Consider the following 13,507-nt stretch of genomic DNA (forward strand, 5'->3'; position numbering starts at 1 on the left):
AACGTTTACAATGTGTAGTATCGTAAAATACCAGCAAACGAAAAAAAATTAAAATGGAAACACAAAATTAAATGAAAAAGAAATCATAAAACTAAAAACCCCCAAATCTTATAGTACCGGTTGGTGTTGGCTCCAGGCCCCCGGAGCTGGCTTGTGCCACGTGGTTTCCCTTTAGCACCGGTTCGTGCAGAACCGGTACTAAAGGGGGGGGGGGCTTTAGTGACCACACTTTAGTGCCGGTTATGGAACCGGCACTAAAGGGCCTTACGAACCGGTGCTATTGCCCGGTTCTGCACTAGTGGGAGGAGGAGCCGAAGGCGGAGGCAGATGGTCTGGAGAAGGAGGAGAATGTGGGGGACGTTGGGGCCGCGGATCTGCAGGCGGAGCAACACACGATCCTCGGTTCCCTCCTGCCGGAATTAGCGATGGAGGCCAAGCGGCGTCGTCTGCTGGAGGCGGAGCACACAGCGGATGGTCTGCAGGAGACGGACGCGGAGGCAGAGGTGGATGGTCTGCAGGAAGCGAACGTGGAGCACGTCGCGGATGGTCTACAGGAGGTGGAGGCGGAGCACGTCGTGGACATCTCCGACGATAAAACTTAGTGGTGTATGTAGTACGTAAGAAAACTTTTCATGGTGTCTGGAACTACGGGATTAAATATGAGGTATTCGGATGCATATCACCAAATATGGTTTGTGACCCGTAAATTCCAGCGGATGCGTCCGGCTTTTAAGCTGCCGAATTTGCCATGTCGGGCTGTAGATGCTCTTATATGATTTTGCGTGTTTTTGTGTGTGCATTGATAGGCTGTGTGCATCCTATGCAGAGGTTGAGTGTGTGTTCGTTCTGTTTGTATTCGTTAATAAAATTCACCGTCAAAAATGAAAAAAAAGAAGTTAAAGTAGCTGCTTTTTAAGCTAAAAAAGAGTCAAGTAGCTACACAGCATTGACAAACGTACGTACTTGCAATGTTTTTTGTCGTTGTGTTGGGACATGGGGCCACTGCCAGGCTACCCCGGGATCGATCCCGGGCGGCGTCTGAGCAAACCGCCGACTAGCCGGGGCCGCCGGCGCCGGCGCTGGCTACCCCGGCCACAGCGTCCTCCTTCCTCCTCCTCCGCATGGCCGCTTCCCGTCCCTCCTCTCCCGTCCTTCGCACCGGATCGATCCACCAACGTTCATAAGCTGCCATCGGTTGTCTTCCCCAGCCTTTCTCGCTCGCGCCGCCAAATGCTACTCCGCTCGCCCCTCCCCGCCCAGCCCCTCCCCTGCCCGCCTGGAGGAGAGCCGCCTCGCATCTGTTGTCGCTGCTGCCCGCTGAGGAGGTGCACGCCACCTGTTCGACCCTTGGTCCGTGCTTTTCCAGCCTTCCTCCGTCGACTCAGCAGGTGCTGCGCCGCATCGCACCGGATGCCCTTATTCCGGTTCATAGTCTGCACCTCCTACGCCGTGCCCAGCGTCTTCGGTTCTAGGAGCTATCGAGCAGGTGCCCTCCACATGGGAGGAGCTGCTTCCTGGTGGTGCGGTGAGCCTTCAGCTTGTGCCCGCACAGAGGCCGGGTGAGCCTGGCTTGTGCCATCAGGGTCAGCACCGGCTTTGGGGCGGCGCAAGTTCTGCTACGGTTTCTTGTCCGCGTCGACTCCACCAATGCTGCACCGTGAACTGCCACCCTGTATCGCCAATTTGCTGGGGAACTTAGCTGCTTCGATTCACCCTCTAAAATGTCTCCTCGGTGGTATGTTGTCCTATCTCCTCTGCACCAAGGCTGGTTTCGCCAACCCCTATTTGGGTTGAGGTACTGTGGAACCTACCTCAGTTCATTGAGTTTACTATTAGGCTGGTTTCACCCTACACACTATAACCGTGAGCTAGGAAATAAGTACAACATAAAACTCAAATTCACCCTTCAAACAAGAACTAAGCTCAAAAAATACGAGGTGGCCCTGCTGCTTGCGACATGGTTACAGTAGTCTGCGGTGCACAATGCCCACCTATAAGCATAATGTATATAGAAATCACGCATGGTTAGAAAAAGGAAATGTATTCTCTCAAATAAAGAGCAAAAGGAAGTGGTTAGTAAAACAAATTTTTTCCAGCGTGCTGCAGTGACCACAGTTTCTACACAGTACTCCTACAAAAACCTAGTGATAAGTAATCTACTATAACAAATAGATCTGTAGCTTATTACGTGTGCTCTTGTTGTACTTCTCTGCACCCTGCAGAAGCTGTTGCAGAGAACTACAGAATTTGGTGCGGTGGCCTGGTGCCTACTTCCGAGCATCTGTGCCTTACTGCTTTCCTACCATTCATGCATGGAACCGCGAGCTTAACTTTCCCTTTTTGTGTGCAAGTTTAACATGTTTACAGGGGTGTGGTTAGTTCATAGTTTGGATTAAAACTTAAATGCTAGGTGTAGGAAAATAACAGCAAGTCGTAAGAATAGTAGTTCACATGCTGAACTTCATTTTATATGCAACAAGTATGAATATGCTAGGGAAATGGAAGATGACTAGTAACATATATACCATGCTTTCAACGGAAAAAAAGCAAGCCTTGTGTAAATAAAACTAGTGTAGGTCATCATGCACCAGACTAGCAGCGTGTGTGGGCAGTCTCTAGAAATTGATGGTTGTACTTCTGCTCAGTCTTGCAGTGCTGAAAATGCTTCTTTGATTGCGGTGACTTCAATGTAAACGTCTTGGATTTCTGAACGGTCTTTAGGCGTCTCCGCAGCGCATAGCGGGCCAAGCTTAACGAGAGTGGTGATGCAGCTCATTGTTTCTGCAGCCATTTGATGATTTTCTTGGTCTAAAGTACTCCCTGCTTCTTCATCTTGGTTCCCACAAAAGGGATTGATGACTCTAGATTTGGAAATCACAAATACCAGAGTAATGCATCCAGTTTTATCTTTCATAACATCTTCCTTATTGCTTCCTTGCTGGATTCCTTATCACTCAGTATTTCTTGTTGATGGCAGATAAACTGGGAATGTGTACAAGAACCTGAAGAGGAAGATTGGAAGGGGCATTTACTTTCCCAACATGCTTATCTGTGACCAACACTTGTCATATTATCCCCGCTTGCCACTGATTATGCAGTCCTACTAGAAAATGGTATGGTAAAAAAGTATTGTCTTGCTTTAGCCTTCTCTACCATGTTTTATCCTTTTACTATTACACAAGACTTGAGGATTCTGCTCTCATTTGACAGAGATGCGAATTGTCATATTGACGGCTTTATTTTTGTGGTGGCTCATACACATGGCCGGTTACTCGAAGAGCAAAGACAGCAGCACAAGTTGCAATGAGGCTTGTTAGACCTGGAAAGAAGGTACACCATGTACAGATTATCACTGTTATTTCTGTTTGGTTTCCTTTTCACAAGTTATCTTGTTTCTGTTACTGCATTTTTGTCGATAGTTCTCTCTGGACGTACTAGTCTCCTTTTTTCTCTCTTAAATTTGATTTTCTGGTTTATTAATAATCCCCTCTTCCCTCTACCGCGCAGATTGAAACTGTCTTCTCCAACAATTATTTTTTGTGAGAGAAATATGATATCCTTGGCACATGTGTTCCAATTTTTAACTTTAACAGTTTGATGTGCAAGTTTAACATCTTTACATGGGTGTGGTCATAGTTATGCTTAAACCTTAAAGTAACACAAGTTTATTAGGTGTAGGAAAAAACAGCCAAGTCGAAAAGAAAAGTTCCCATGCTGAACTTTATTCTATATAGGCTGAACTATAGTTTGCCTTCAAGACAAGAACAAGTTTGTTTGTGAAATGGAAGATAATTCAAAACATAGCATGCTTTCGATGAAGAAAAATAAAATAAAGCCTTGCGTAAAGAAAACCAGTCATAGGTCATCATGCACCAGACCAGCAGTGTGTGGGAAATTGATATACTGATGGCTGTACTTTTCTTCAGCCCTGCAGTGCTGAAAATGCTTCTTTGATTGCGGTGACTTCAATGTAAACGTCCTGCATTGCTGGACGATCTTTAGGCATCTCCGCAGCGCATAGCAGGCCAAGCTTAATGAGAGCGGTGATGCAGCTCATTGTTCCCCCGACCATTTGATGATTCAACAATATACTTACTGCTTCTTCTTCATCTAGGTTCCCACAGCAGGGGATGATTCTGGGATCTAGAATCTCACAAATCTTCCCCGGAAATGATATTTCCACAAGTGTGTAAAGGCTCAGGCCATCTTTAAATATCTCATCAGTTGGACGCTTCCCTGTGAGCATCTCTAATATGATGACTCCATAGCTGTAAACATCACCCTCCGTGGAGATTTTGCTCCCCAAACCATATTCTGCAATACGTATAGTTATTCAAACAATCAATTAGCAGAGAAGGATTGGAGCAGAAGAATTAGAAGATTTTCTGGGTAAAAAATAAAGTAATATACACTACTTGCATATCCAGAGAGCATATGAGATATTTTCCAGAAATACAACATCTTGTATTAGAAAATTGTTACCTGGTGCAATGTATCCAACCGATCCTCTTGGCCCCACTAAGCTTGTAGAACCATCAATTGTCATCGAAGAAGAATAACCATGTAGGAACTTAGCCAACCCGAAGTCACCAACACATGCGCCCATGACATCATCCAGAAGGACATTGCTAGGCTTCAGATCACAGTGGACCATAGGCGGCATGCAATGGTTATGGAGGTAATCCAAAGCAGCAGCTATGTCCACTGCTATCACTATTCTTGAACCCAAACACAATGGCCTTTTTGGATGATGCTCGTCGGGTAGTGTTGGATGGAGCCAATTCTCTAGGTCACCATTTATCATAAATTCAAGAACAAGAGCTTTGAACTCATTTCTTGCCAGGTCACATGTCGAGCATACAGTGATCACCCTTACAAGATTACGATGACGAGTGTTTCTCAGTGCCTCACATTCAGCAAGGAAGCTCTTTGTTGCTCCAAGTTGATCAAGTTTGAAAACTTTGATAGCAACTGTATGCTGTTCTTCAGACTCCATTCTACCTTTGTACACAGACCCATATTTTCCCGAACCAACTAAATTGGCTAAAGAAAAATCATTTGTTGCTTTCACTAAATCAGCATATGTAAACTTCTTTAACTCCTTGGCAGATGGATGTGCTGCTTGTTTGACTTTTTTTCTCTTCTTACAAATAATGACTCCAAAGCATGATAACAGAACCAAAGAAAGAGCAGTAATTGTTACTATCTTTAGAATCTTGGAGGTGTACCACTTTTGTTTGGATATCACTGCATTACAAAGTGGCAAATCTAGCAATGGGGGGCTCGCACATAACTTCTTGTTCCCTTGTACAAACACCTCACTTTCATTCTGAAACATTCCACCTGGTGGTACTGGTCCCTCAAGGTTGTTGAACGATAAATTGAGAAGCTTCATGGAACTAAAGGACTCAAAGAAATCAGGGATTTTACCGGACAAGTTGTTCTGAGATAGATCCATCACAATGATGCCTCTCAAATTCATGAAAGATTGAGGGATTCTCCCATGAAAATGGTTTCCCTCCATGTGCAATGACTCCAAGTGGACACACTCACCTAGACTTGAGGGTATTTGTCCAGACAACTGGTTATTGGAAATATTCAATGGGCCGAGATTGACCAAGCCACCAATATCTGGCGGTATTTCTCCTGAGAGTTTGTTGTGAGATAAGTCCAAACCTTCTGCAAGGGAAGAAAGAGTAAAGAGCTCCTTTGGTATGCTACCATCGAAGCTGTTACAAGAGAGGTTCAGTATGTCCAATTTTTTGCAGTCTCCTAGAGCTTCTGGGATCGGGCCACTCAAATTATTTTCCTGTAAATATAGCTCACTCAATTGGCTTAGATTGCCAATTGATAGCGGAATTTGTCCAGAAAGTTTGTTCTGGGATAAGCTTAGGACAAACAAGTTTTGAAGATTTCCAAGTGATTCTGGGATACTTCCACTAAGCAAATTTTTTTCCATGTAAAGAGTTTTGATGTTTGTGAGGTGCTCTATCTCCTGTGGTATCGTGCCTGATATTTTATTTTCTCTTAATAACAATACCTCTAAGCTCTCTGAAAGGCTTCCAATGGAACTCGGCAAATATCCTTGAAGGATGTTTGCATCCAAGAATAATTTCACCAGTTGGGTGCAATTGGTCAAAGAGGTTAAGAAAGACCAATCTCCTGCTTCGAGATGATTCTCACCAAGATTCAGGCTAATTAAGTTGGGAAGAGTTCCAAAAGAAGGCACAATACCATGGAATGAATTGTTAGAGAGATTAATCTCTTGAAGATATGTCGTATTGGCTAGTGAAGTGGGAATTTGGCCATGGAATTTATTCATTCCCATATCCAAAGTTTGGATTCTTGGAAGGGTATATCCAATGTTATATGGAATTTCCCCTGCAAGAATATTCGCACCCATGGCAAGGTATGTGAGTGCTGATATGTTGTAAACAGAGGCAGGGATACTCCCTGACAAGAAGTTGTAACTCAAGTCTAGTACTTGTAGGTTGGAAAGCTTACCAATACTCAACGGGATGCTACCTTTAAAGCTATTCTGTCCAAGCAAGAGCCAACAAAGGGAAGAAAAATTCCCTAGAGTAGAAGGTATTGTGCCTGCAAGATTGTTTGATGTCAGGATAAGATATTGCAAGGGTGAGTCAACAATATTGGGGAAAACAGCAGGTATGGACCCGGTAAAGTTGTTTACTGCCAGGGATAAAACTTGGAGTGATGTGCTGTTAAATAGTGCAGGTGGAATCTCTCCACCAAGGTTATTGTTGGTCAAGACCAACAATTGAAGTGATGGACTATTAGCTAGGAGAGAGGGGATAGGTCCTGTGAGGCTATTGTTGGTGAGATAGACAGAGTGGAGAGAAGAGCTGCTTCCAAGTGAAACGGGAATATTGCCAGTAAGAGTATTTCCGGCAAGGCGCAAAACAGAAAGATTGCGGAGTGTTCCCAACCCTTCTGGGATGCCACCAGTGAGCTTGTTGTCATCCAAGTTCAGCTGCTGTATATTTGAACATTGGCTTAGGTTTGGTGGGATCTCACCGTTGATGAAGTTGCTCCCAAGATCAATGACTCGAAGCTGAGAACATGTGGATAGGTTGTTTGGGATCATGCCACCAAGGTTGTTTGAGCTGAGGTTAAGATACCGCAACCTACTCAATAGGCCAAGTTCAGCAGGGATCAGACCCGTAAGCTGATTGGATGGTAGATGGATTCTTGTGAGGAGAGTGAGATTGGCAATGCAAGGAGGTATTTGGCCATCTAGGTGGAGCAACTCGAGGTCGAGTGCAACAACGCGAGATGTGTGCCTCTTGCTGCAAGTAACACCGGACCAAGTGCAGAAATGGTGGAGGGGATCGTCAATCATCCATGAGGCTAGGAGCCCAGAAGAAGTGGCGAGATGGATTTTAAGGCAACGGAGGGCTTGGAAGTCGGTGTTGGCATCACCGTGGAGAGTTGTGGCACCTACTATTGAATATGTCAGAAGAGAGGAGAGGACAAGGATTATTAGAGGCAGTGATGGTGAGGAACCCACACGAGGCATATGCTTTCTATCGCACATTTGGACTTAGGCTCTAGTCGACAGGGTGATGCATTGAGATATGAATTCTCTACTGCATTTATAGAAGGCTGATGGCTCTGCTTCAATGATTGATGTACATACATATGAAACGCTATGTCAACTGTTATTGCTATGATGACATGAGCTCTTCAAACTAACTTGTGGAGTCATGCGGAGACTTTGACTCTGTGTCATGCTGCTCATGGGTGATGGGTCATATATATGTCGTACTTTGCAAGGAACGGCCAGCCAAGTGGACATGTCATACGTCTTTTGGCTCAAGTTTCCTAGTAAAAATGTTCCAGTTGAGCTTTAATAAATAGGTGCCCTGCAGCATCATGATTTCGAGTACGCTGCTAACATGCTACTCCCTCCGTCCCATGATGTAAGACATTTTTTGACACTACACTAGTGTCAAAAAACCTCTTACATTATGGGGCCGAGGGAGTAGTTTTTGCCCTAACAAAGGCGCAGATCTCCCCCACATTAAGAAAGAATGCTACCTAGCGCTTGCCATTTTCTTCGGTTCTAGTGGAAGTTATGTCCTTAACTCCTTTGAATATGTTTTTCTGTCGTACGCTGACTGGGACTAAATGAACAGCTTGGCTACAGGTCGTTCAACTCTTGTCAGCTAATTTAACTCAACAAGCGGATGTTCTCCACTTGAATTTGCACGCATGAGGAGCGTTCATGGTAAAATCCATATGCTCCGACATGGTTAACAGTAATACCATTTTCCATAGGAAATTCATTTGGAAGTTGAAGGTTCCATTAAGGATTAAGATCTTTATATGGTACCTATGGAGGGGGCTGATTCTAACTAGAGATAACTAGAAGAACACCCGTGCGTTGCAACTGGGCCACATTAACTTTAAAAGTTCAATATTAATATTCTCATATATATCAAGTGACATTGGCGACCTTTTTTATCATCAATTCCTCACACACACTCTCTGCCTCCCTCTTCCTCGCTCTCTCCCCCTCTCCCTCTCTCTCTCTCTCTAACACACACATATCCATCTTATTGGGTACGGGACCATAATCCATCTATTTCACACACACAAGCTAGTACATAACAATATGGATTATGTGTATTATATTTGCCACCATAACTGAGGGAATTAATTTCATGTAAATCGGCCAGCCACAGCTCCAAGAATACGCGGAGGAGGTGGGCCGGGTCGGCGTCGGCGCCGTCCGGCACGGGCCACGGGCCCGCTTCCAAGCGCGTCTGCGCGTCGGCCACCCACGCCGTGTCCTTCAAGTGCCACTTCCACCGCACCAACTCACAGGGTCACGGCCATGGCCAGGGCCAGGGAAGCCGCCCTTCTTTGCCACCTTCACCGGTCGCGGCCAACGCGGTGCCGCGGCACCCGGCCTCGCCGTCCTCGTCCTCCAGCACCGTCGCGACCCAGTGACGCAGCCCAAGCATCGGCCTCGAGAATCAAGAACGCTCGACAACGTAGAGGGAAGGAAAGATCATATACATGTCATAAGAAAGGGAGTTTATTTACTGCTCCCTCGATGTATTGTTTCCTTTGTTTGGAGATTGATTACCATCCGTGAGTTAAGGTAAGGTTTACGTGATTGAGCGATTTTTTGAAAATCAATTATTTGTTTTCTAATTAATGTAACTGAGTGATTTAAGGTAAGGTTAATTAATTTAGATTTGATCTTTAGAGATTGTTCGTGATTGATTCTACATTACTAAATAACTTGCGCCAGTATGAAAAGTTCTGATCTGTTTAGATTTCTTTCGTTGTGTGAGAGGGTGACGCGAAAATAAACCGATGAAGTGAGGGGAGGGAACGAAAAAAATCTACGAAAAAAAACCAGCGAAGGTAGGAGGTACCAAAAAAAACCATGGAAGGTGGGAGGAGACTACCAACTGTTTCATTAGGAGTAGAAATTATTAGAGATTAGAGATTATTTGTTTCCTGAAAATCTATTATTTGTTTCCTAAAGCAAATTGCATTAATGAGAGAGATTTCGTAGATTTGGTTAAGGTAGGAAAGAATCTATTATTTGTTTGCTAAAGCAAATTGCATTAATGGGAGGGATCCGTTGATTTGGCTAAGGTAGGAAAGAATCTATTATTTGTTTGCTAAAGCAAATTGCATTAATAGAAAAGATCCGTTGATTTGGCTAAGGTAGGAAAGAATCCATTATTTGTTTCCTAAAGAAAATTGCATTAATGAGAGAGATTTGTTGATTTGGCTAAGGTAGGCGGTTTTTACGGTTCGTGGCGGCTTAGTGTGAGGTGGGACGAGGTACCAAAAAAAACCATGGGAGATGGGACGAAAAAAACCTGGGAGGTGGGAGTTGTCCCTGGTTAACCTACGAAATTTCGTAGATTTTTTTAGGACAAAAAAACCATATAAGGTGGGACTAAAAAAAACCTGGAAGCGAGACTACCAACTGCTTCCTTAGGAATAGAGATTTAGCCAAGCGCAACTGGCAAGGTAGCAAATGGTGTTGTTTTTGTGATCAACATGAAACAATACAATAACTTTTGTAGTAGTAATTGGAGATTAGTTCACGTATCTGATTTGATTAAAATCCATCTTTTGTAGTAGTGTTTGATTTCCATCCTTTCTACTCCCTCCGTCCTGAATTATTTATCTTAGATTTTTTAAATACAAATGTATTAAGACACATTTTAGTGTTAAATAAATCCGTATCTAGACAAATCTAAGACAAATAATTTGGGGCGAAGGTAATATCCTATAGTCAACTCAAATTAGCATTCTGAGTAAAAAGATATGCACTTCGTCCATACAGAAAAGAGCAACTTGTTTAGGTTGCCTACAAACTAATGCAAGATGTACGAGCAAGTGGGCATTTACTAGATGGGAAAACTTCGCTAGAAGTGGTACTCCCTCTGATCCATATTAGTTGTCGTTGAAACGGATGTATTTCAGTGCTAGATACATTCATTTGAGCAACAAATAATTTGAATCGGAGGGAGTATTATATTTTTCCTATTCCTGCATTTTGAGAATCGTGTGAATCAAAGAAGGCCATGAGAGTTAAGACTTGGTCATACGCGAAAAATAAAATCTTGTCGATCTGGCCAACAACTCAAGCAAGCCAGGTCTTCGCTCGGAAGTTGCACTCCATTGGCTGACAAATGGAGTACACCTACTAGTACAAGTTGTGTACTACTTGGTTGTCGTTAAGTCTCCATCAACTGGTTGAGATTGATGTAAGTCTTCTCTTACTTAATGCTCATTACTCTCTTGAGTAGAGAATTAATTGCACAGCAGTGATACACTTAAGGTGGTCTGCCACACGCCATGACCTTACACATCACACTGAGAGCAAGTACAATAGAGCTGAGTCAGCTGGCTATAAGAAATAAACTAGTATATTTTTGCTTAGTTGGAGGAGAGAGAAGAGGAGAAAGAAGGTAAGCGGGCTCTTGATGAAGAGCCAGCTCTAGCACGTGCTCCTAGGCACTTTGTGAGAATGAAATGTGGGCCATATAATAAAAAAATAATACACTATTCAAATCAACTATTGTACATATTGGCTATAAGATGGGCTATAGATGACATGGCAGTGGCTTATAGCCAGCAGTTGGCTATACTATTAACCATGCTCTGAGACAGCCAACTGCGCAACGCTAGTCTGTCAGTAGCAACGAGGGCCACCGAGATAGGATGATTAGTCAATACCACTTCTAACCAAGTCTTCCCATCTAGTAAATGCTGACTCGCTTGTACATCTTGCAACCACAGGAATTTGGATCCAAGAGTGTTCGATGCCGCAGTAAAAAAAGGTTATAAAAAAAGTTTAGAGCGGATGTAAACTTTCAATGCACTGAAAATCCTATGAAATTACTTTGAATCAAAGAGCCCTTAGTATCATACCCCTCTGATCAACAAACAAATCGACAACCAGTTGGAAGGGCAAGACTTCATGCCAACCAGTACCTAACTTGTAGTATACTCAATTTGTCAACTAATGGAGTACAATTTTTCGGGGTACAATTTGCAGTGGAGGAGATCTGCACTAGAGTCGAGAAGATTCTTTTCTCTTCTACATGTACTCGTATGACCAAGTCTCATCATACATTGGGAGCTGACACCTAGAAGTAGTTGCTGTCTACGATGGATAAATTAATTGGATTATGTATAGATGCTTGTCACAATTTACAACTGACAGTTGGTACTCTGGAATGTATTCACTTGCTGCAGTGGGCTGATTATGCGTGCTCCGAATTATGGAGGGGGGAATCCGAAGCACTCCCTCTGTAAAGAAATATAAGAGTATTTAGATCACTACTTTAGTGATTTAAATGCTGTTATATTTCTTTACGGAAGGAGTACCAATTAATTACTCCCTCCAGTCGGGTTAATAGGGTTGGCATGTGTTTTTAGATCCTCAATTTGCCTAATGAAACAAGTGTTATATACCGTCAAAAGAATATCATTGGATTCATATTCGAATAAAGTTTCCAAACATATAATTTTGGTGGCATATACCATATACTCCCTTAGTCTGTGAAAAAGTGTACTTCTGCCTTTTGTCCTAAGTCAAAGTTTTAAAATTTTGACCAACTTTATAGAAAACTGTAGTAGCATGTATGACATCAAATTTGTATATCATCAAAGTACAGTTCAAAACGAATCTACCAATATTAATTTAGTGCCATAAGTGTTGATACTTTTCCTATAAAGTTTGTCAAAGTCTAACATTGACTTAGGATAAAAGTTAGGTGTACACTTATTCATAGACGTTGGGAGTAGTGTGTTAGTCAAATGGATGATCTAGGAGCACGTGCATGCCCTATGCAACGGTTTGGAGGGATCTTGCATGTTTTACTGTGATGTGTAAGTTCATGGCGTGTGGCAGACTACCTTGAATGTATCACTGCGCCTCAATTCTCCACAAGAAGCGGTAATGAGTATTAGACTGTCCATAGATTTTTTTTAAACAAGTAGGTTTGAGTGGATGTAAATTTTCCTCCAAAATGGTGCGCAGTGCACTCCTTAGGAATTTTTCTTAAGGGTCCATTCCTGTGAACCAAACTACATATGTAGGGAAAATTCATAAGGATCCGAATCCTCTTTAAATCCTATGAAATTCCTTTGAATCAAAGAACTTAGGCGAACTTAGGCCCCGTTCGGGGATCCACCAGCTTCAAGGATGTGCGGAGCGGCTGTTTTCCCGCTCCAAAACTTGGAACTCAGCTCCGCCCTTAGTATCATACTCCTGTGATCAATAAATAAATCAACGAAAAGATTGAAGGGCGAGATGGAAAGGGAAGACTTCGCAACAACCAATTACTCAACTCGTACTAGGGGGACTCTATTTGATAACCACTTGAGTATACATTTTCCAAGGTGCAGTTTCCGATAAGAGACCTGCCACTACCGGAACAGGGCGCTACCCCGACGGTCAAAACAATGCCGACGGTCCCCGTCGGCTTCTATGGAGATATGTCGACAGCCTGGATCTGGCCGTCGGCGTACAATAGCCGTCGGGTTACGCAGAGCTAAGCCGACGGCGCCCGTCGGCATAGAATAGCCGTCGACCTAGCTGAATGTACGCCGACAGCTGCCGTCGGCTTACAAAGGCCGTCGGCATACTCGTGGGCCCGGCACCCCCCTGGCTAACGTCGTCAGAGCTATGCCGACGGCTGAGACGGGGGCCCGTCGGCATAGGTCCGCAGGCCACGTCACCGATCCAGGCCGCACCGTGCAGAGGATATGCCGACGGCTGCCGTCGGCATATCTGCCACGTCAGTGATCCGCGGCACGCCGCCCGCCGGCTAAACCCTGGTCGGATCTATGCCGGCGGCTATGCCGTCGGCATAGTTAGATTTTTTTTCATACATATTTTTTTATGCTTTTTTATGTATTATTATATCAACTAACATGTAGCATGTTAAATATAAACATACATATGAATATATATGTAGTTTGTATTTTTTTCATATATTATGAA

At 43.6% G+C, this 13,507-nt stretch overlaps 1 protein-coding gene across 1 annotated transcript; it reads right to left on the bottom strand.

Moving 5' to 3' along the window:
- Positions 1-3,746: 3,746 nt before the first annotated feature.
- On the bottom strand, positions 3,747-7,566 carry LOC119366468 (putative receptor-like protein kinase At3g47110). Its single transcript, XM_037632207.1, has 2 exons — positions 4,483-7,566; positions 3,747-4,314 (listed from the first exon to the last, which is right to left on the bottom strand). The coding sequence occupies exons 1-2, from the start codon at positions 7,553-7,555 to the stop codon at positions 3,923-3,925; spliced, it is 3,465 nt and encodes a 1,154-aa protein (XP_037488104.1). The 5' UTR covers positions 7,556-7,566; the 3' UTR covers positions 3,747-3,922.
- Between the last annotated feature and the right edge of the window lie 5,941 nt (positions 7,567-13,507).

Source organism: Triticum dicoccoides, chromosome 2B, assembly GCF_002162155.2.
Source record: "Triticum dicoccoides isolate Atlit2015 ecotype Zavitan chromosome 2B, WEW_v2.0, whole genome shotgun sequence".
Lineage (NCBI taxonomy): Eukaryota > Viridiplantae > Streptophyta > Magnoliopsida > Poales > Poaceae > Triticum > Triticum dicoccoides.